Source organism: Anopheles cruzii, chromosome 2 (genome assembly GCF_943734635.1).
Source record: "Anopheles cruzii chromosome 2, idAnoCruzAS_RS32_06, whole genome shotgun sequence".
Classification (NCBI taxonomy): Eukaryota; Metazoa; Arthropoda; class Insecta; order Diptera; family Culicidae; genus Anopheles; species Anopheles cruzii.
Window position 1 is genome coordinate 45,831,178 of NC_069144.1, and position 21,624 is coordinate 45,852,801.

The 21,624-nt window shown below is 53.6% G+C and overlaps 3 protein-coding genes across 4 annotated transcripts; 1 reads left to right on the forward strand and 2 right to left on the reverse strand.

Moving 5' to 3' along the window:
- Positions 1-14,203: 14,203 nt before the first annotated feature.
- LOC128268794 (molybdenum cofactor biosynthesis protein 1) lies at positions 14,204-20,384 on the forward strand. 2 transcript variants are annotated; one of them, XR_008269172.1, is made up of 5 exons: positions 14,204-14,713; positions 15,951-16,506; positions 17,384-17,818; positions 17,927-18,034; positions 18,647-18,786. XR_008269172.1 is itself a non-coding variant. In XM_053006014.1 (3 exons), the coding sequence occupies exons 1-3, from the start codon at positions 14,537-14,539 to the stop codon at positions 19,342-19,344; spliced, it is 1,431 nt and encodes a 476-aa protein (XP_052861974.1). In that variant the 5' UTR covers positions 14,204-14,536; the 3' UTR covers positions 19,345-20,384. The 2 variants fall into 2 exon arrangements, 1 of the variants encoding a protein (XP_052861974.1); XM_053006014.1 differs by lacking the exons at positions 17,384-17,818; positions 17,927-18,034 and having other exon boundaries at positions 18,647-20,384.
- Positions 19,028-20,072, reverse strand: LOC128268795 (B9 domain-containing protein 1). The gene has a single exon (XM_053006016.1). It carries the CDS (start codon positions 20,070-20,072, stop codon positions 19,452-19,454), a length of 621 nt encoding a protein of 206 aa, XP_052861976.1. The 3' UTR covers positions 19,028-19,451.
- An 80-nt stretch (positions 20,385-20,464) lies between the features above and the next one.
- On the reverse strand, positions 20,465-21,509 carry LOC128267207 (probable prefoldin subunit 2). The gene is made up of 2 exons (XM_053004000.1): positions 21,188-21,509; positions 20,465-21,091 (listed from the first exon to the last, which is right to left on the reverse strand). The coding sequence occupies exons 1-2, from the start codon at positions 21,343-21,345 to the stop codon at positions 20,779-20,781; spliced, it is 471 nt and encodes a 156-aa protein (XP_052859960.1). The 5' UTR covers positions 21,346-21,509; the 3' UTR covers positions 20,465-20,778.
- Positions 21,510-21,624: the final 115 nt, after the last annotated feature.

Consider the following 21,624-nt stretch of genomic DNA (forward strand, 5'->3'; position numbering starts at 1 on the left):
CCACGATTTGCGCCGATCTTTAGCCCCGCCGCGCAGCGGTTCACCACCCACCCCCGTACCGGACCGGTTCCGTTTCCGAGCCGAGCACCTAAAAATAAGAAGGTCCCAAAACCCGACCCCCGGGGGGGTTTGAGAAGCGGGGCCGTGCCGGATCGAGGTTGTTAAAATGAAATAGTAATATGGTATAAATGAGATGAAATAAATATGGAAAAAAGCGTCCAGGGTTGGCTGGTCCTTCCTTCGAACAGTGCGTGTGTGTGTGTGTGTGGTTCTGTTGTTGTTGCGTGACTCTCTCTCTCCCTCTGTCCCTCTCCTTCTCTTTCTCTGCTTGGGATCTACGGTGTGGGATCTCCGACTGCGGTGCGTGTTTTGGCCTCCTTTTTCCATCGCTATCCATACGCTCATCCACGTGTGTATTAGTGGGCACGTATATGTGTATAAATCGGCGGCAAAGTTCAAACGGTTTGCGCCGTTGTTTACATAATAGTGGTCTTTTGATACGGAAACAATAGGCTGACAGGATGAAAGGGACCGCCGGCCGCCGGCCAGCAACAACAGCTGTACACTAAATCGCTCACCTCACCTTTTGGTCGGTTGCGCGTCGCTGCGGTTGTCGCCGTTGTCGTCGTCGTTGCTGTGGCAGGTTCCGTTTTCCCTCGGGCTTCACGGCATCACTTCACTTTCCTTCGGTGGCTCGGAATAACCGATTTTACGCTTTTTAAACAGCTTCTCCCGCTGGCCCATTCCCGGGATTCTACGTCAAACTTTGCGTCAGCCTGTCCTTGTAGCGAAGTTTGCAAGGTTTAGAAAACGAATTTTCAGATCGATGATCGATGGGAGACAACATAAAAGGTAGGTAAAATATCACATCACTCTTTAGCCTTTTGTTTTGATTCAGGATCATGGTGATAGACCCAAGTCTCATCCATAGTGATGAATCCTGTCTGTATCGTGTCTAAAACGCTCCAAATGCTGCCGAGAAAGTTGCATTCGAATGTGTTTTTACTTCATTGTTAGCTGTTTCAGTCACTCGACTATTTTCCAATACGATATCCTGCATTTTTCCTACGATTCCATGAGTTGCTACTGTTTTTGGACGGCCTTGACGTGGATGGTCTTGAAGGTTTCTACGACCACGTTTAAATTCAGCAACCCATCCTTCTACTGTACTATTTGCAGGCGAAGAGTCCTTATACACTTTCAATATTCGTTCATAAATTTCCCTTGTTTTCTTTTGTACATTCAGAAAATTAAAATTCAATCACTGAACGATACTGCATTTCTTCCGTTGTAAAAAATACTGTGACACGTTGAAACGAACCGCAAAACTAATTAAATTATCCAGCATGACCACTAATTTTTATTTCCAATTTACGTTCCTCAATCGCGGGTCGCTTGTGCCATTTTTGGTTTCATTTGTGTCACGCATTGGGCTCATTCGGGGGGCCACGTGGCTCAATTCAAAAGCCGATCAGAATAAGCAAAAGTACACCCAGCACCCGGTGTGGCAACACAATAAGTTCAATGTCTAACAAAAATGAGCTATAGAAGTTGGCAGTGCATTACAATTAGCTTCAAAATTAAACTGTTTTGTCAAAAACAGAGCTGAGTCTAAAAACAATAAATACTCCCACCGGGTTCGACGAGGAATTCCGATCCGGCGGACGGGTGCCCGGCGGCTCCCGGCTGCTAACAACGGCCAGCAAACTAATAATCATTTCCCAATTTCCCGTGGCCAGTGGTTTACTGGCCCCGGCCCTGCATCGACTAAGCTGATCTCGTTAGCCCCGTGGGCGGCGCGCGGGACGCACACTTTCAGCGCCGCCGCCGCCGCCAGAGCCGGAAATTGCGAATTATGCCGCCCATCAGCGGCCAGCATAATTGACCCCGGGCGGCGGTGGGCCCTGTGTGGCATGTCGAAGAATTTCCTAACCATCCCACCAGCCACCAACCAGCCAGCCAGCCAGCCAGGTTCAGGTCGATTGATCAATCTCTTCGCCAACCACTTTGACCGCTGGCGCCCGGTGTCGGAAGCGCCGTTTAGCATTCCACGGATGCCGGACCAAATGGTTCGAGGCCGGAGGTTTCTTTCGGGGGGCCCGGAATTCGAGGGCGGCTGCGGCGGCGTCGGGTGCCAGAGAAATTCGGTGCCGCCGTGGCCTCACGGTTTCCGGTGATAATTGAAGGCGTTCAGCCAGCCGGGCCCGGCAATTACGCATTACCTTGCGGCCTAAACGGGGATGGCGGGGAGGTTGGCCAATTATCTGGCGGACGCACGATTTGTTGGGGCGGAGGCCCTGTTCGGCCTTCAGTCGAGAGCCTAGATTCGGGTGCCCGAACATTCTTGGGGTGACGTCACTTTGCAGTCCGCCAGCCTGTGGGAAAGTGTTGTGGAAATACCCAGTCGGCCGGGTGTTCAATTTGAGGATTCAATTCTTCGCGTACTTCGGGTGGATGGGAATGGGCAACCCACGGAGTCAAACGTTGCCACACTCTAGACTTGCGCCCCTCAACTGTGTCCTCGGGGGACTCCTTCACGGGATCCGAACTTGGGAACTCGGCGCGGAAATAGCCCCAAAGACAGCCCGGCGGCAGCCATCCAGACTCCTGTGCCACATCGGGCCAGCCGGCATCGCGAGAGGCTCGGGCCATCTTCACGCCACGCCATCGTCGTCACACACCGGTCCGCGCCGATGCATCCCGACGACGACTCGCGCGCCGAAAACACACCAAAGTGTGGCCGTGCCGCCGCTGGCAGCAGTTCCGTTTTCGCTTCGCCTTTCGTTCCGTTCCACTTCCCCACGGTGGCGGTGGTGGTGCCGGCGACGGGCGCGCCGGCCACAGCGCCGGCTTCTGGTCCCCCCGGGGAGGGGACGGTGAGAAGAGAACCCTTTGGCCGCCACCGCCGTCGCCGCCGGTGTCGGCTGGTTTTCCTTTGATCTTGAAAATGGCGTGTGCCCCGTTGAATTTATACCTTATTTATTCGTTCCGATATTACGCCGGTGCCCGCGGCTCTGGGCGCACCGGGCGCGCATTGATAAGTGCCTGGTACACGGCACCCCAAAAACGGCCGAAGCCTAACCAGGCGGGCGGCGACCTACAACGCCAAGTAGTCCGCTGACTCCGGTGACTTTTCGGGCCGCTTCCAGCCAGCAGCCAGCAGCTGATGATGATGATGGTAAGCGTCGGTGGCGCTGCCATTCGCTTGCCGCCTCGCGCCATCGCGGCCACTGACACCACCGGGCGGCCCACCGGTGGGGTGGACAAACCGGGGCGGGAAGAAGAAGAAGCAGACGCGAACTCCGAGAGTGACAGAGAGAGAGAGAGAGAAACCGTAGCGGCCCTTGTCGCGCCGCGCGAAGCAATAGGGTGCCGCGCGGTCCCGATGGTGTTGTTGTTGTTGTTTGGGGGCCGGACCGACCGGCATGATGCGGCTGCTGCTGCTGCTGCTGCTGGACGAAGTGACGATCGGTTGATGCGGTTTTAATGCCGCCCCGTCCGATCGTCGTCGTCGGAGCTCGGGAAATGATTGTGCATAACTTTATCATTGTGGCGAGACCCCGTTCGGACGGCGGGCCGGCCTTTGATGTTGGCCGGCGGTCACACAGCGATACGAGGGGAGCAGCAGGGCAGGGTGGCGGGGAGCGTTACGAGCATCGGAAGCATAATATTCGCCGCCGGACCCGGAGCGGGGCCCAGAAATTGACCGGTTTAATGTTGTCCGGTGTCTCGCTCTCGGTCTCGGGCTTTTTTTCCTTTCTTGTTTTGCTCCCTTTTTTCCTGTTTCGGATCCTCTCTCCCTCGCGCGCTATCTCTCTCTCTCTCTCTCGCTCTTCGATGGAGGGAGCCGTTTTGAGCCGTCTACTGTGCGGACCCCGCGAAGCTACTGACCAACCACCGCTGAACCACGTGGGTCAATGAGTCCCAAGGATTCAATAACGCTCCAAACGTGCCCCGCAACGTTGCTCAATTACTCTACTTCCCGCAGGTCTCGAAGCGGACCGTTCTTGCGGACTTACTGGCCCACGTGTTCGTGTCGGTGTTATTGATATTCCCGGGGTGTCCTTAAACAGTTTGCTTTATTAGCCACCCCGATTCCCGGGGCCCCGATCCTGTGTCCGTCCGTCCGGTCGGTCCACTCTGCTAATCCCCCTCACGGGAAAGCTACTTAAGACCCGAAAGCCGCCCGAAAAGGTGACTTCCGACGCCTTAAAAGCAACAGATCCGACGATCGCGCCCGCCCGAGGCTTTTGCTTCTTGCGCTTGCGTATTGTTTTTTTTCCTGTTTTTGCACGCCACAACGCGGACAGCACACCTCAAAGACCGAAGCGACCCGGCTACGAGAGGCTCCATCAAATCTCACTCGCTGATCCTCGTTCCATCTCGCTCGCTCGCCCGCTCGCTCGGCCGCCCGCCGTGTCCGAAGGTCCACCCTGGTGTCCCACATTAATGCTCGTGTCGTGTCCTGGTGCGGCTCGCCCTTTCAGTTCCCATCTCCCGTCCGCCCGCCCGGCGGGCGCTGCTGGCGGCTTCCTTCATGTTGACCGCCCGCTGTAGGTGTGCGCGGTGCAGCGCCCGGGCCTAATGCGCCGTGTCGGCTTCGGCGGCCGACTTCAACCTGTTGCCGGCCGACCGGCCGGTTCCGTACGACGGACCGGCGCGCGTAGTACGGTAGCCCGAGTGACTAAATTGCTTCTGACATTAAGATTATATGTGTATACATATTACCTCGTTTTCCTCGCCGGCCCCGTCCCGGCCCAGCCCAGTAGAAAGTTTTTCCTTCCACCGACCGACCGGATCGTTGAGGATCGTTTCAGTTTTTTTTTGCCGTCGTAGGCCGGCCTGTAAAACCGGTGGCAAGGGCGATACCTCAGGGATTCCGATACCCACCAAAACGGAGCTGGTCAGGCGCTGGTCCGGCTTCAGGTCTGTCTCTTCAGCTCTTTTTCTCCCCTGTTGAACTGAACTTCGTATGCTGCGGGTCTGGCGGGAGCCGGAATGCCACGGTACCTCTCGGGCGCGGTACAGGGTGACCACAAGCCAATAAAGCGATCGTCGGAAGTCGAATCTTGCGATTCGAATCGAATAAATCTGCTTTTTTTCTAATAGCCTTGTGGAACTAACACCCATTTCTATCACCTTCCTTCCGAAAATTATATTTCAGAAAAGGGACCACCCTGTGTTGGATTCGTAAGCTGAGCCACACAGAACAGAAGCCGCGTGAGCAGTGCCGAGCCCCGAGAAGGCGTCCCGTGAACGCTGGAACGAATAGGAAAAGCAGCGGGAAAGAAGACCTCCGATGGCGACTGAAGACGCAGAAAACAGGCGTCGTCGTCGTCGTCGTCGTCGTCGGCATCCGTCAAAAGGTTGATCGGATTTGCTACACTTCATTGATCGATCGGTCACCCCCGCGCGCAACGGGTGACGGTGATCAACGGCCCGAGCCCCGGGTTCCAGGGTCAGACCAGGGATTAGGAGGCCGAACCGAACCGGCCTCACTCGATTCAATTCCGGTGGCACCGACACCGGCGACCCAGGCCCGCAGCCTTTTGGGCCGGTCGGCGAAACTAATTATGTAACGCATGCTGGTATTCTTTGTCGTTGTTTTGTCGGCGATCACCACCGGCAGGACCTGTTTCGTGGCCGGTCCTTCCGAGGGCCTCGGCCCTCGGCACACTTGGAGGGATTCTACCGACTACCGACTTCGTGGGAGGTACAGGACAGCTACCGGCTCCACTCGGAGACATGTCTTTGATCATTTCACAGACCTCAACTCATTCGATACGCAACACGGGTCGGTGTCGGTGCACAACAGAGCACTTTAGCATGGCAGGTGGATGTCTGGCCGATTGATTTGCCGGCCAATACTCGGGAAGTGTTTGGAAAGTCTGGCCCCTGCAGGTTTTAGTAATAAATTAATTTATAACGATAACGTAAATGTTAACGGAAGGCGGAGTTGTATGGATCGTTTGAAGTGGGCCGTTCTGCCACGTCTGGACACCCTGTGCAGGGACAGAACCGGGCTGCACGACATAAAGTTTAATAAGAAAATTCCAAAACCGCCATCACAGGGCAAGGACTCGGGACCCGAGCCGGGGGATCCTTGGCCCAAAAGCAGCGCTCTTCGGAACCCGTTAATTACAGTTGTTTTTTTTTTGTATTTACCAGCGGGAACGGCCACTTGGTGTTTTGGGCCACTTTTCCAATAACATTCGACGGCAATTTAAGAATCGCGCTCCGCACGCAAAATAACAGACCAAAACTATCGGAGCCCGGCGTGGCGCGGTGTTCCTCGCGTAGCCGTCGAAACTACGGACACAGTAACGGTCGGTTGATGCCCAAGGCACACACACACACGCATCCGGAACCCACATACAGACACACACACACAGCCACACACGTGCGCGCGCGGGCGCGCTAAATAATAATGAATATACACACCGACAAAGTAATAAACCAATTACGAAAAGATCAAAGGAGGCCGCCGACGCTGCTGCTGCCGCCGCCACCGCCACCACCGCCACCGCCATCGGTCGGAAAGGGAGCGAGAAAAGTTTCTACCTTTTTCTCTGCCTTTCTGTCCTTCCACCTCAACCGCACTCGGTTCCGCACGGTCTCTCTCTGTCTCTGTCTAGTTTTATGGTCCGCTTCTCTTTCGGGTCGCCGGTCGCGAGGTCTGACGCTTTTTTGGGGCTATTATTGTGGGGCCCTTTATTTAGGACAGATTCTCTTGGCGCGCGCGCCTCACCGCAGATCGGTGTGTTTGTCTCTAGAGTTGGACAAAAAAAAAGCGGCCCCAAACACACCATCCAAAGAATCACTTTTGTCGCTCAACGTTGGCCAAACTCTTCCAGGATCAGATCTGATGCTGCGGCGCCGTTTACTTCGCCAAGTCCCCGTGGATAAGCTCTCGGCCTCAGCTTACCAGCCGCTAGCTGATCCTGATCCCCTTGGGAGCCACCACAAATCCCTAGGACGGTCCTAGACAACACCTTTGCCTTTGCTCTTTTTACGGCCTCAAGCGTCCTTTTTCCCTTTGCAACTTACATCAACACCGGCGGCGGCGGCGCACATCAAAAGCCGAGCCCGCAGGCCCGGAGCCGGTGACGTCCTTCGATCCCGGTAAGTGGTGCCAGGCACAAATAATTGGGCCCCACCGGGGTCAGAGACCACCCAGACACCGGAACCACTTGACCCGCCCGACCAACCGTCGGCTCGCAGTTCCGGCGACGGCGGCGGAAGTAAAAACCGGAACCATCATTAAGGGCACCACCACCACCGGATCAAGAGAGAGGGTACCGAAAATCGGGACGACCGCTCGCGGGAAGGGCTCGCGGAAGATCGTGCGATCAAGTGAGAGCGACCGAGAGCGGACCCAAATAACAACACTTCTTTCTCTCGCTTGCTCTCTCTCTCTCTCTCTCTCTCGAGATCTCCCGACCGGCCGGCGAAGGTATTTATCTTCCTAACCACCGCAGGCGGGCGGGCGGGCGGTCGGCTTCCACCGTTCGCCTGGGTCGCCGCCGGACCGGAACACAAAAGAACCGGACTGATCAAGGGAAAAGGCCGCTGAAGTGCGCCCGGATTTATTTACAATCCACAGATCAAAGAAGGCTGCCGACCGGCGGCAGCGTCGTCGTCGTTTGTTGCCCGCGACAACAACGAAGGTATTTTACAGAATCAGCTAAATTAATCAAAACAATATCTGTGGACTGGTAATATCTGTGGACTGGTTCAAATTTTTCTTTTGTGATTGTAGTGATCATTGATCGCTAAATATACTGTCATTTTCACGTGTTTTTGATTGAATAAAGTAAATTTTCATCCTCATATTAGCCAAAATTATATATTTTTTTATTATATTTTATTGTAATATTATTATTATCATTATTCATTATTCGTAATTATTATTTAAACTCACCCAAACTTGATACACCCTGTGACTAAATTTTTTAGTGAAGCCACTCACCGAGGGAACTCACACACACTCACACATCTCTTTTCTCTTTCTCGCCGGGCGGCTCGGTGGCACTCACTGCTTCGGGTGGCTCACGCTGAGTGAGAGTCGACGATCGGGAATTTCCCGGTTTCCGGCTAAATTGATGAATTTTCCCAAAACGCTGGTCGACTTTTCGGTTGACACTTTGCACGCCGGCTCCGGCACGGGTACAAGGATGGCCAAAACAAACGGTGGCGGGTCTGCCCAATTACTGGCCATCTGTTTTAAATGCGGTCACCCCGCACCGGGCTGGGATTTTCCCGGCCCCGCACCGAAGGCCGGTCGGAAAACACGGGATACACACCAGCGGCAGCGGCCAGTAATTAGGTTATTTGTCCACCACGTTTCCCCCGGTAAAACAACTGAAGCCGGCGCGGACGAACGGGGTGAACATAAATCGGGCCAAAGTCGAAGCAACATTGGAATCAAACGATGAAAAAAAAAACAATGTCCGCGGGAAGACCGGGCACCACATCACAGGCGAGATACCGACGGGACCGATTACTGGCCACAGAGAGAGAGAGAGAGCGGGAGAGGGGGAGAGAGAGAGAGGACAAAAAACGGGAGAAGATAACAAGCATAAATAGATTATGCTCTTCGGGAGTTGTTTTTCTCGTCCCTTCGTGCGGGGCCCTTTCGCGTGCCCTGCTCTCTCGGTCGGGTTGTGGTGGTGGTGGGGCGGTGCCCTTTGGCTTAGATGCTTGGGCGTTTAGAAGTACGGCTAGAAGTGCCCAAGGCTCCCGAGTCCGCCGAGGCCTCGTTCTGGCGGCGGCGGCGACGATGGCGATGGCGGCAGCTGTGCCACGGGAATTGTGAAGGGGCCTTTCGGCCGGCCGCGGCGTGTGTCGGCAACGATCAAACGATTGACTCCTTTTTTTCTACCTCCACACGGGCGTGCGTGACGCCGTGGGGGCGAGAAAGAGTTAGGGATCGCCGCGAGAGACTGCGAGCCCGACTCCGAGTGGCCAACTGCGGCCGCTGCCGGGCAAAAGGGAGCACTGTTCTTTCGTCGGCCAAAACTTGGAATCGCTATTTATTGGAAACGAATTGAGTACGGGCGAAGCTTCCCCGGGCCGCCCATCCTTCAAATCCGAAGCAATCCGATTAATCTTCAAGCGTGGTGCGCGAACGGAGAACAGCGCTCGGCCACCGCTCATCGCTTTATCGTCCATCGAAGTCCCTCGCTCGCTGATTCATGCGTGGTGATTGTGATCGTGTGAAGCTAAACAAACATTCCAAACCCCCGAACATCCTTCGCCGGGCCAGGATCTCCGGGGTGCGGTTTCTCCGGAATGTCTCATTCTCGGCTCGGCCTGGCCCCGGCGCATCGCCGGTGGCCAGCCGTTCCACGAACGGTCGAGGCCGCTGTACCGACGAGCCCACCTCGGGCTCGTTAGCAGCCGGGCACCGGGGACTCGTTAAAACGTTACTATCCGCAGCAGTCGCCGGATCGGCACAGGCTCGGAGAAGGGCTACGGCGCTGCTTAATATGTTTTGCGCTGCTCGACGGGACGCCGCCGCCGCCGCCGCCGTGTGGGATGAAATCGGTACGCTTGAAGTCACCGAAAACAAACATCGGCCGGCCGGTCAATCGAGCAAAGTCCGTCGCATCCGTGCTGGGCCCGTCCGTGTTCTAAGCCCCGTGTTGTGTCTAATGTTTTCAATTTTCGGCCGATATCTCGCCACGGGCATCTTTCGCCGTTTCCTGTGTCGGCGGCGACGGCGGCGGCGGCGAACCGATATTGGCAGCCGGGCTGCTGCCGGGTGTCCCGCTGCTTTTCCCGGGAAGAAAACAAAACCGGGCGAAAGAAAAGACAGATACATCAGCCGCGCACGACGGCACGAAGAAAGACATAACTTCGCTTCCGCCCCCCCGGCAAGAGAGAGAGAGAGCGAGAGAGAGGGTGATTTATCTTGATGTCAAAATATTTAACGATCCATGTTCATTTGCTTCATAACAGCACCGGACACCTTCCGCCTGCGCTAACGATCACCCTCCCAGCCGGCGTTGATTGTTTCGTGTGTGTCTGGGTCGGTGCGGGTTTATTTATTTCTCTCCCTCCCCGAAAGGATACCGCCAATGTCCGATGTCTCACCGATGGACAGGATCATCGAATCATCGGAATGACGTGTCCATTTGGACGTCTATATTTCATGGCCCCGCGGGGATATTTGTTCGTTTGATACGATCGCCCAACAAAAGACTTCACCCGGGCGTAGACGGCGAACCTTTGGAACCGAAAGAACCGAACCCATCGAGATCCTTTTCAGGTGGCCGGTCCTCTTGTGAAAAGACCACCCTGTTGGCAAAACTGTACGTGGTGACGAGGCCTACCTTGAAAGCTGTCCGGGAATAGTGACTCAGTCCCAACTGCAACAGATTGATTGGAAAAATAGCGATCTAAAGTGATCCTTAATCGGTCGTTTGGATTGGAGCAACGACACACAGGGGCTCACTTATTAAACTGCGCTGTTTGTGTGTGTAAAGCGATTAACTAACATGCAGTAAACGCATGCAGCACCAGGCAGGCGAACAAGCACACAAAAACAGGATACGATGCGTCATTAAATCAAGCATTTTAATTTGCCGCCGCTCGCATGCAAAGGAACGCACGCTTCGTGTTGCGCCCCGAACGTTCCTTGCGGTCCTGCATGTTCCGTTCGGTCCTACTTATTGTAAAATTTAAGACCGAAAACGAGCCAAAATCAAACGATCAACCGCACCTGGCGGTACTACAATGTTGTCGTAAATTCCGCCGGTCGGCACCACAACCGGGGCGCAGCATCGGGTATGTTGATGTTGGGCCCTTCTGTTAGGGTATGGAAATAATGTAAGCCCACCGTACTGGGCCAGGGCTTAACATGATGCGCCGCCAGCAGAGCACCGGCACCAGCGAACTCAGATTTTAAAATAATAAATTGAGTACAGCGGAGGTTAGCATTTCAGTTTTTAATTTTCGGACTCCCGGCTCCCGGAACCCTATCGACTCTCGCGCTAGGGGCCTCATCGGGCTGGCGTGTGGTGCGTTAAGCCCGTGCGATCGCGATCAAACCCGAGCCGCGCCGCACGAAACGGAATGACACGGAACAGGACGGCTTTTTACCTCGGCGATACAATGTTGCGGCGGCCTTATTAATACGACTCACGAGACATGGAGCGTCGTTCGTCAGGCCGCCAGCACGGGCACGGATTGCGGGATTCGGTTGACCGAAAAAACACGAACCTCCGTTTGATGGTTCCGCTCGAAAGGCGCTGTAGGATCGGGAAAATCGACCTCAGCCTCACGATAGAGCAGTGGCGCAAGATGAGATGCGTGCTTAATAGGCATTACGTAACATGTCGCCCACAACTCATGATCGGTCCGAAATCGGGGCCAGATCCGTCGGCAACAAGAAACACCAAAAAGTTAGTTAAACCTTTTATAAAAGCATCAAAAATTAAACGCTTGAATGGATGTTCTAGCTTTGCGCCGCGAAAAAAGGGGTCCACAAACAAGCGCGTGGTTTGCCTATTTGCCAAGGACCAGTGTTCTGGCCGGCGTTCCCTGCTGCTGCTGCTGGGCCCATTTCATCTTGCCGCACGGCACGCTCGCCGGTGTTGAGTTTCAAATCGATGCTGCGCGTTATTTTTTGCCGCTTTGAGGCCGCTTTCTTTCGGTGCCAGAGAAAGAGCATCGTTCCGTGGGCCCGCGTGCCACGGCGGCGGCGTGGAAGGACAGAAAAAAAGGAAGGAAGGCAGAACGTAAAAAAAAAACAACAACGGAAACAACAACGACGACGCAGCGCAGCGAGTCATGAATCATATCATTGGCGGAGATGAGGCGTAGCGAAAGCAGGGTAAAATGTGTCCCTCTCTACGCAACAATTTTCCCTTCTTTGATCTCGCGCCGCCAGTGACAGATTGCGTATTTTAGATTTTCTTCGCCGGAACGAAGACCGGAGCCGGGCCGGAGGCGACCGGCACTTAAGAGGCGCAGGCAGCGGCCCCGGGTGCCTCTCCCCCGGGGACGTCCTTTACGTTTCACACGAAGAAGATGTTTCGGACAAAAGCGGGATCAGCGGCCGACCGACCGTGTGCGTGCGGTTACCGGTTACACTTGAGCCCTTTTCGAGAGGCAAACGTTTCGAGCCTCGTGGAAGGTCGTCTCGCTGATCAAACGCGGCCCCTGTAACGCGGGTTCGTCACTTGAAGGGTTGAAGTTACATGTTTTGCATTGTGCATTCCTCGCGAACGAATGTTCCATTCGTCTCTCGTCTTTTTCCGTTGATAATATTTCAAAAATAAAATTACATTTACGTCAAGCCTCAAATACCATACAAACCTACACACGAACACCAGGCAGATAGTAATAAAATGAAGCGAAGCCGATCGTAACAATCCATCCGTCGGGGCCGCGTCGGTGCGAGCCAAAGTTACGATTTCGAGCGGTTTCGCCCCAAAACAGTCGCCGCGTCGGATCAAACGGAATCGGAATTTGCGTAGCATTTCGACCGACCGGCTACGGCGCGGCGCAAAACTCGTACGCGCCATGTGCTGGTGGTCGATGGCAAATCGGCACGATCGGCCGGTCAACGCCGCGCCGCACAACTGTATCAAATTTCAATTGTTTTATTGCCAATAAGCCAAGAATGACTGCCGACAGTGCTCAACCCGCCGTGTTCGCGCCATCTCTAAGCCAGCGTTCTTGGGACCCCTCACTGGCCAACCTGGGGCCGGGTGGTCAGCAGCAAATGAAGCAACATGTTTTCCCACCACACGGCGCGACACGGCGCTGGGAGATCGTTGGCGTTGGAGCCAGATTTATGGCCCTAATCAAGACACCTATGGTGCGCGCGCGCTGTTTGATGAGGATCACATTTTTTCGACTCCCAAATGTTTCCATTTCGGTTTCACTCCGGCCGGCCGGCCTGGCGGCGGCAGAATTGGTTTTGATCGGTTGAAATTAATTTTTTTTTTTTTGAAAAATCAAGATGCGAATACGAGATATGATGGATAGATATCATGCTCAAGCCGCGCCGCGTGCGTAAGGATCGGTTCGGGGCGGTTCTCACGGATTCGAAGCTCATCGCGGCCGTCGGCGGCGAGCGAACCGTAATAAATTTTGCAGTTTTAATATCTGGTCCGGCCATTATCGGCGGTGCGTAATCTGTGCGACGATCGTAACTTTTGCTTCCTACAACAGCACGGACCGGAGCTTGCGGCGAGATGAGACGCGTCGGTGCTAACAAGCCGCCCCGTGTTCTTAAACGGTCGGCCATCGCCAACGCGCGCGCCCCAACCCGGGCGAAGAGCTCGATCGTTTGATATCCTTGAGGGAACCGTTCGGCCATCAGTGTTTTATGCGTGCGCCCAGCACGGTTCCGCGGGCTCGACGTGATCCCGGGGAAATGTTGTGATATGTGATATGTACAGTTTGATCAAGCTGTTGATCTTTCCTCAACCACAAAGCGTCATAAAGCCAGCACCACGCGGGGGTTCTATCGGTAGATTACACCAGATATTACCGGTTCTATGGTGGCTCTAGTAGAACTGGACGAGATACTTAAAGTATTCTCACAACAACACTTCTTACTGTAAAAGGATTATAAGTAACCAGTCATTCTTCGCGACATCTAAGTTAGGAATTCTGTTGAACCTAAAGACGAACCGAAGAATCTTTTCTCAGGTGTTGATTAAATGATGAGCTGTTCCAAGGCAATGCTCACCAAAGGCCTCAAATGGGTGATATAATTGTGATGGTCCAACGATCCAAAACCAAATCTGCTTCGCACAGAGAAACGATATTTGAATAACGTCGTCACGCGTTCAGCGTGTTGCATACCTTTAGGCATTTCCCGCATCCCCGGCAATGGCGCGATAAACCGACGATCAAAAGTATTGGTACAAGTTTAGAAATCCACGAAATCCACGAAATCCAAATCCAAAATCAAATCCACGCCTGCACAATAGAGGAAAATAAGCCAAAATAGTTAAACAGTTACAGTGATAAGAAGTCTAACGATGTGCGTAGTCATTCGTTTCTAAAACGATAGTTAACATGATCAATCATACGCGAACGACCAACACAGGCACAGAACATAGCGCATAACTCATCGCCAGCATGAGTCCGCAAAATATTGTTGTTTTACCGCACTCTCGTCGAAACAGTCGATTGTGTAGCACGCTCCGTGTGATCGTTATTACTTGCGTTAGCAACAAAAGAACATTAGTGGAACTGTTTGAAGTTAGAAACTAGGCTAGTGATGTGATATCGAAGAGAGTGATCATCTGTGGTGCTAATTAACGTATCGGTCTCGTTGGGGTGTAACAACGGTTCCAAATCAGCGGAAAACCTTGACATTTCGCACACGCACACAAACCGTGAGTTCCGTTGACGCGTGCTTTTTTGACAACCACCGGTGACTGCGCAACACACCTGTTGTGCCGGGATGTGACACGCAAAACCCGGCCCGCCTTTTGTACCATACTTAGAAATAATAGTTACAGATTTAACTTGAAGAAAGCTTGTCGAGTGCTAACTTTCAGTGAGGAGCAAAATGCATCGGTTTCGTCAAACAATATTTAGTGTTATAACCGTACCATACGGTGGCCTGCGGCGAACATCGTTCCACACGGCGAAGACAACGTTATCAGAAGCCGACAACGCAACCCATCTATCGGAACAGGCGGCGACGTCATCAGGGCCAAGGGAATCAGAGTGGAAAAATGATAAGGTAAGCCCTCCGCTCTAATCAATCGCCGTCGCGAGGAAACATTGTTTCAATTGATTTTGCAGCTCGCGCCAGTTCCTCTGTTGTTTACACACGGATCGCGTTGTGAGTTACTCTGTTTACGTTTTGCTTTCAAAACCAAACGTTCTTGACCCGAAGCTGAATTTTCGTGTCCCGAAGTCACACTATGGGCGCAGTGCGTGCTACCAGAAGGCCCAAATTTAGGTCACTGCCCATGTTTAGATTGTATTACATCAAGATTAGTCATTTCGCGGCGTGAGAATTGATTTCATTGCAACATTGCACTTTGGTCTGTTTGCTGAACCTGTTGCTATCCGTATGGCTCAAAGCACAGGGCTCGATACGATAATCAATGGGACAATATTGTTACTTTGCAAATTAGAACCGGCCGCACGCTAATGAGATGTGCTATTGGAAATTGCAAAATGTGTCAATATTTTCTTCGACCCGGCTCCGATCGATCGAATTGCGAATTGCGTTTGCTTTAGTTTTATTGGTCGGCAACTCTTAAATTCTCCGGGAAGATTTGGTACTGTACAGCAATTGTTAGCATGGGCACGCTAAAGCGCAACCGATGAATTGATCTGAGCAATTTATGCTGATGCCGTCAGTAAAAAACGGCCCATTTTGGGCGGACTTCGGACATAAATAGCTCCGGTGTGTTTACACTCACTTAACCCCCGCCCTGGCGTGCGTATTGCGCATCGTCTTACGGCAAGGACACGATATCTTTGCCGCTGTTGTAATGAGTTTCTTTCTATAACTCTTCTTAAAAACTTCACCTAAAATCACAACAATGGAATACCGTTTTATAATTCCACCATCGGCACAATGTGGCACGATGCTCCGTCCCCTGGCACCACACAAGCGCAGGGCAACTATTACGCATGATAACAAAGGGTTTGGCAGGCTGGGAAAATGGGTGTGTGTGGTTCTGGTCACGTCTTCACTTTCTTCTCGCCGCTTCCCGATTCTTCTCGGCCATCGGGCGGGATTTGCGTACATTTCTGGAACCACGTAGATGTGCGTTACGTGCGGATACGCACGCCGTCAGTAGTGTGAGTGTCGTTCGGGCGCCCGTGCCTGTGTGTGAATGTGGCGTTGTTTACAAATATTACGTAGACATCGACATCGCGCACTCTTTCACTCTTGGGCGGTGGTGGCCGGAATGGTGGGGGCCAACTGTATTTGCCAACACGGCTCGCCATATTACTTTCAGAACCCTTCGACCAGCGCAACCGATCGGAAGCAAACCGGGACGATCACTACGAGCAACAACGACGGTGCTACTCTGACGGACACATTCGGCCGCTTTCACAGCTATCTGCGAATTTCACTCACCGAGCGGTGCAACCTGCGGTGCAAGTACTGCATGCCGGAGGACGGTGTGACGCTAACGGCCAAGGAACGACTGTTAACCGGTTCGGAAGTGATTCGATTGGCGCAACTCTTCGTCGCCGAAGGTGTGCGGAAGATACGGCTGACTGGCGGTGAACCGACGGTACGCAAGGATCTCGCCGAGATCGTTGGCCAGCTGAAGGCCATCCGGGGCCTCGAGAGCGTGGGTATTACGACCAACGGAATCATGCTCACGCGTCAACTCGTCGGTCTGCAGAGGGCAGGCCTCGATGCGCTCAACGTCAGCCTCGACACGCTAAGAGCGGCCCGCTACGAGCAAATCACCCGCCGCAAGGGTTGGGAGCGCGTGATCGCCGGCCTCGATCTGGCCAGCCAGCTCGGCTACCGGCCGAAGGTGAACTGTGTGCTGATGAAAGGTAAGTCACTGTGCGTTTGTGGCCTTGCCGGGGCGAGGAGTTCGCTAGTGTAGCGCACGTAAAATAGTGTTAATGCACGTAAAACTAGAGACCGGAAACACTGAATCACGTTGGAAAACGAGGACTGGAATTCGGAGCCTGGTGTGATCGGGAGAGGGTGGCAATACGGGGTCACCACGCTCCTTGAGAAGCCCTTTCCGTGTTACTTGCGAAAAGTGTGCGAAATTGTGCCCTGGAGTGTGGCTCAAGCAATGCGCCGCTAGCAGATGGTGCCTATATTCGCCCCCGGGTGATAATGAGAGTGTTTTTCCGCCCGATGCATCAGTTTCCAGTGTGCAGGAACTCGAACTAGTTGACGCCTTGAGCCACAGAGTGTTTGTGTGTTGCCTCTGTCGTTAACCAGGCATGCATTCGTGATCGGAATCGGATCGGAGATACAGATTGTGTTATTTGAACAGCTGGCGGAGGAGGCTTTGCCTTATCGTCCCTGTTCGATCAAACAAAACACTTTGTGTGCTACGAGTCAGCGATCGTGTTTGCGGTGCAAGTGTTGTTCCGTTTCGTAATCGTGCTTAAGCTCCCTTGACCCACTGGCGGGATAATCTCTGGAACCTTCTTGCCAGACGTATTGCCTTTCCCATTAATGTTAAGATCGTTGAGCAACCTGTTGCAATAGCTTCTTGAAAACACTCTTCAAATTCCAGTCTTTGAACGAATACGTAAGGATTCGTGTCCTCTCTGTGTTTGCTGTTTGACACTATTTTCGGTCACTGCGCGACGCTCGACAGCTCGTCGTGTGCGCGGTCTGTGGGTGACTTGTGTACTCCTCCAACCGGAACCGGACCCCCCTCGCTACGGCTTTGGTTTCTCTTGGCAGGCTTCAATGACGACGAGATTTGCGACTTTGTCGAGCTGACGAAGGACCGCGACGTTGACGTGCGTTTCATTGAGTACATGCCCTTTACCGGCAACCGGTGGGAGACGGAAAAGATGGTGTCGTTCCGGGCCACGCTCGACGCGATCCGGGCCCGGTACCCGACGTTCGAGCCACTGCCGAACGGACCGAACGACACGTCGAAGGCGTACCGGGTGCCCGGCTATCGGGGTCAGCTCGGCTTTATCACGTCGATGACGGAACACTTCTGCGGAAGTTGCAACCGGCTGCGCATCACCGCCGACGGTAATCTGAAGGTGTGCCTTTTCGGTAACACCGAAATCTCGCTGCGCGATGCCCTGCGCAGCGGTTGTTCCGAGGACGATCTGCGGTGCCTCGTGTCGGCCGCCGTCAAGCGGAAGAAGAAGCAACACGCAGGTTAGTGTGCGCCCACAGAGAGCTCTCGGCTTGGGCGAACGATTGCCTTTATCCGGTCCGGTCGGCGGACGACTCGCATTTCTTACACTCCTTCCCCCTTTCTCGCAGGAATGCTCAATCTTTCCCAAATGAAGAACCGTCCCATGATACTGATCGGTGGGTAGGCCGCGGCGGCCGCGGCTACTGCAACTGGTTGCACCTTAGGTTAAATATCGGGTAAGCGATCCGGAGGTGCCTCCGGTGGGGAGGTCGATGGGGAGGGTATTCCATCAACCGGTCGCGACACGCACGAGAGACACACACGTTAGAAAGCAAGTTCTACGACCTTCCCGGTCCAGTGTTGCTTTTGTATGCCCATCAATGAAACGCCATCGCGGTGTGAGTGCGCGATCGCGGTCTCGAACTGCCGCGGTGTGTGTAACCCGCGGGCGTGGATAAACAAACACTGCACAACGCACAACACGAAACGGAACGCGATCGACGGATCACTTGTTGGAGACTGCAAGGCAGAAGGTTACCCGGAACCAGCGATCTTTGCTTGATGTTGCAGGTGTTGGTTCTTTTCTTGGTTGGTTTTGTATTTATTTCACGCTCGTTTTTGCATCAGTATATGTCCCCATGTTTGTCGTTCCTTCTCCATACAACACAGCTTTTGCTAATAAAAACAAAGTTAGCGGTCGTAAAGGCTAACGTACTTCGGGCCTTGAACGGAAACACAATGACTGCTAGATTTATTATGCATCAAAAAACCATTACTGATAATAGTTACACCATGACACAAACTCTCTCTTTCTCTCTATCGGCGATCGCCAATTCTTCTTGCAACAGCAACACTTCCAAGTTCATTCGTACAAACACGCCGTTCTGGCTCGCTGGCGCCTGCTGCCGGATCCACCGGCTCCCCGTCGGTGCGGTTCTACTCCTCGCTCAGTCACGTGGACGAACACACTGGCCGCGCGACAATGGTGGACGTGGACGAAAAGGTATCGACGAAGCGGGTGGCCAAAGCGCAGGCCACCGTGTACGTCGGTCCTACGATTGCGGCCCTCATCGAGAACAACGAGCTGAAAAAGGGGGACGTCCTGTCCATCTCACAGATGGCCGCCATTGTGGCGGCCAAGAAAACGTCCGATCTGATCCCGCTGTGCCACAACATTCCGCTTTCGTCGATCAAGGTTGAAACGAGCCTGAACAGCTCCACAAACGAGGTCCACATTCTGGCCAAGGTAAAGTGCGACGGCAAGACGGGCGTAGAGATGGAAGCCCTGACGGCCGTGTCCGTCGCCGCCCTGACCGTGTACGACATGTGTAAGGCGGTTTCGCACGAGATACTCATCAAGAACATAATGCTGGTGGAGAAGACGGGCGGGAAGAGCGAGTTCTACAGGAAGCAGTTCCACCACGAACCGACACTCGAGTCGCGGGCGGCCGCTAGCCGCGAGTCGAAGGAACTACCAATCATCACACGGGCCTACCGAACGGATCCGATCGTCACGAAGGAACCGTTTGTGCCGATTTACATTTAATCACCGGACCGGGATCGCAGAACGTCGACAGAAGCTTAGCATGTAGAGAGACTTTATTCATTAGACCAGTCGTCATCCAATCGGCGCGCACGCTGGATAATTGCTCCTCAAAATTTGTCGTCCACCAGCGCCGCTTGGCCCCAGTCGAGCGCCATCCGGGTGCTGCCGCGCGAAATGGCGCACAGCTTCACCACCAGCTCGCCGTACGTCTCCGACGACAGACCCTTGTGCTTTGACCCGTCGGCCAGAATCTTGGGGTCGCGCATCTCCGGATTGACGCCACTAATCCAGCTCATCACCGCCGAACAGGCGTTGGCGTACTTCGGGATGAAGAGGGGCGCACGCAGGGTGCGCTCCGCCGAGTGAGACCCACTCAGTGGGCAGTGGACGCGCGCGTAACCACGGTTAGTTTCCACGTTCCACACGTTCGCACCGTACAGACTGAAGATGATCTGTGGCCAACCGTACGGGTTGGTCGATTTCATCGTAAACTCGATCGGCATGTTGAACACGACCGTCCGGTAGTCGGACTCGGTGCGGGCACTTTGCGTGACGGCCGATTGCAGACCGGACACCAACTCCCAGTCCGGACCGGCCACGATGTCGTAGCGGCAGAAGAGCCCACTGCCATCCGGACCCATCGGGAAGTAGGCTGATTCCAGTTGGCCGGTGACGGTAAGATGGAAGAAACTTTCACTTTCGCCCGATGTTAACTGCAGCTCGAGCATGGTTTGGCCGCACCCACAAACAGGCAAGGATTGGCCAACGAGAATTGCCCAGTGAACGCGCAAATTATTAGACGTTAGACGTTTTTGAGAAACGATTGCAGCACTGCTGTGTGGTGCACAACAGGTTTCCATGGTGACGGAAGGAGTGCTGATGTGTCACACGCACCTTCGACAACATGACTTATTTTGGAGCGGTTTAAAATAAGAAATGATTCTAGCGATTAGTGCAACCCAACTTGTTTTGTCTTAGATTTAGGTCGTTCTTATTATTGGAACTGAAATAAAAAGAAAAATGATTTTTCTTACGTTGCAGTCTACCTCACACAAACCCTTCACTGGTTGCTGGTGCTAGAAAATGCTGGGAAAAGAACGACACACCTGTTTGCATTGCATTATTCAATCGTTTGTTTCCATTTCAATGATTCTTATTCGTAAGTCGGCTTTAAATTAACAGTGAAGAACAATGCCAAATATCCACCACAGCACCACGTGCGGCAATCGGTGACGTGTGAAGGCGTGCAACTAACATCGGGGTCACTATCGCCCGAAAGGATGATTGCAAACAAACGGAACGGCGGTGTACACTGAAGGTTTGCTTCGGAAAAGCACTGACACTGTGAACAGACAAGGGTGGCAAACACCAGACCACATACATCGGTCGTCACAGGAAGCACGGGTTACGGGTTGCTCTTCGTCAGACCGGCCCTTATAGGTCGCCCACCAGCACGTTCCGATTGGCGGACGCCTTCTCCTCGCCAGCGTCCTTCTCACTTGCCGCCGCAGGCGTCGCCGCCTCCTGGCCGCGCACGCTGATGTTGTACTCATCTTTGAACGAGTTGATTTCCATGCCTTTCTTCGTGATTTGCTCTTTGCCCTCCTCGATTAGCTTCTCCAGCTGGGTGCGGTTTTGTTCCAGCTGTGGAAGAACGACACCGACCGTTTGTTCCACCAGCACACCTCCTATCAGCCGGAAACACTTCCGGCTCGCGTCCACTGTTTTCAGTGTATCGATGACCGTTCTGAAAGCGGAACGAGTAGAACGGTGAAGGATCCGCTACCAACAGGTTGCCACCCGATAAACTCGTTACCGGTGCATCATTCACTTCGCCACCTACTTGTGCTCTTTGAGGTCCATGTCAATCGTATTAAGATTATTCACCAGATTCCGCTGTTGATTTCGCAGCTGCTGGAACTCGCCGTAGATTTCTTCCTGACTTTTTTTCTCCTTCGCTTTGCCGCTGCCGGCCGCCGACGATTCCGTTTGCGTTGCCATTGTGCGTGGTGGCTTGGGGGGCTCGGGTCGAGGCTTGGGTCGTTCGATACACGGAATCGTCGTCGACCGAGCTTGGACGGGCAACACAATTTCTTTATTTGGAACGATAAACTTTACACCGTTTAGGAGCCTCTTTCTTCACTCACCAAAAAATCCCGCACCAAAAAATGCTTTTGCCGTGCGACGGCTGTCAAATGTGACAGTCCGTGTTTCGCCCAAGGTGGCGATAGTGAAGCAGCGACGAGTAGGATTGGAACTGGTTTTGTTATTTTTGTACAA

Coding starts and splice junctions, on each gene's coding strand:
- LOC128268794 (XM_053006014.1), top strand. CDS start 14,537: ATGCATCGGTTTCGTCAAACAATATTTAGTGTTATAACCGTACCATAC. Junction 14,714..15,950: donor CAGAGTGGAAAAATGATAAG/GTAAGCCCTCCG, acceptor TATTACTTTCAG/AACCCTTCGACCAGCGCAAC. Junction 16,507..18,646: donor GAACTGTGTGCTGATGAAAG/GTAAGTCACTGT, acceptor TTCTTGCAACAG/CAACACTTCCAAGTTCATTC.
- LOC128267207 (XM_053004000.1), bottom strand. CDS start 21,345: ATGGCAACGCAAACGGAATCGTCGGCGGCCGGCAGCGGCAAAGCGAAG. Junction 21,092..21,187: donor ATGGACCTCAAAGAGCACAA/GTAGGTGGCGAA, acceptor TTCCGCTTTCAG/AACGGTCATCGATACACTGA.
- LOC128268795 (XM_053006016.1), bottom strand. CDS start 20,072: ATGCTCGAGCTGCAGTTAACATCGGGCGAAAGTGAAAGTTTCTTCCAT.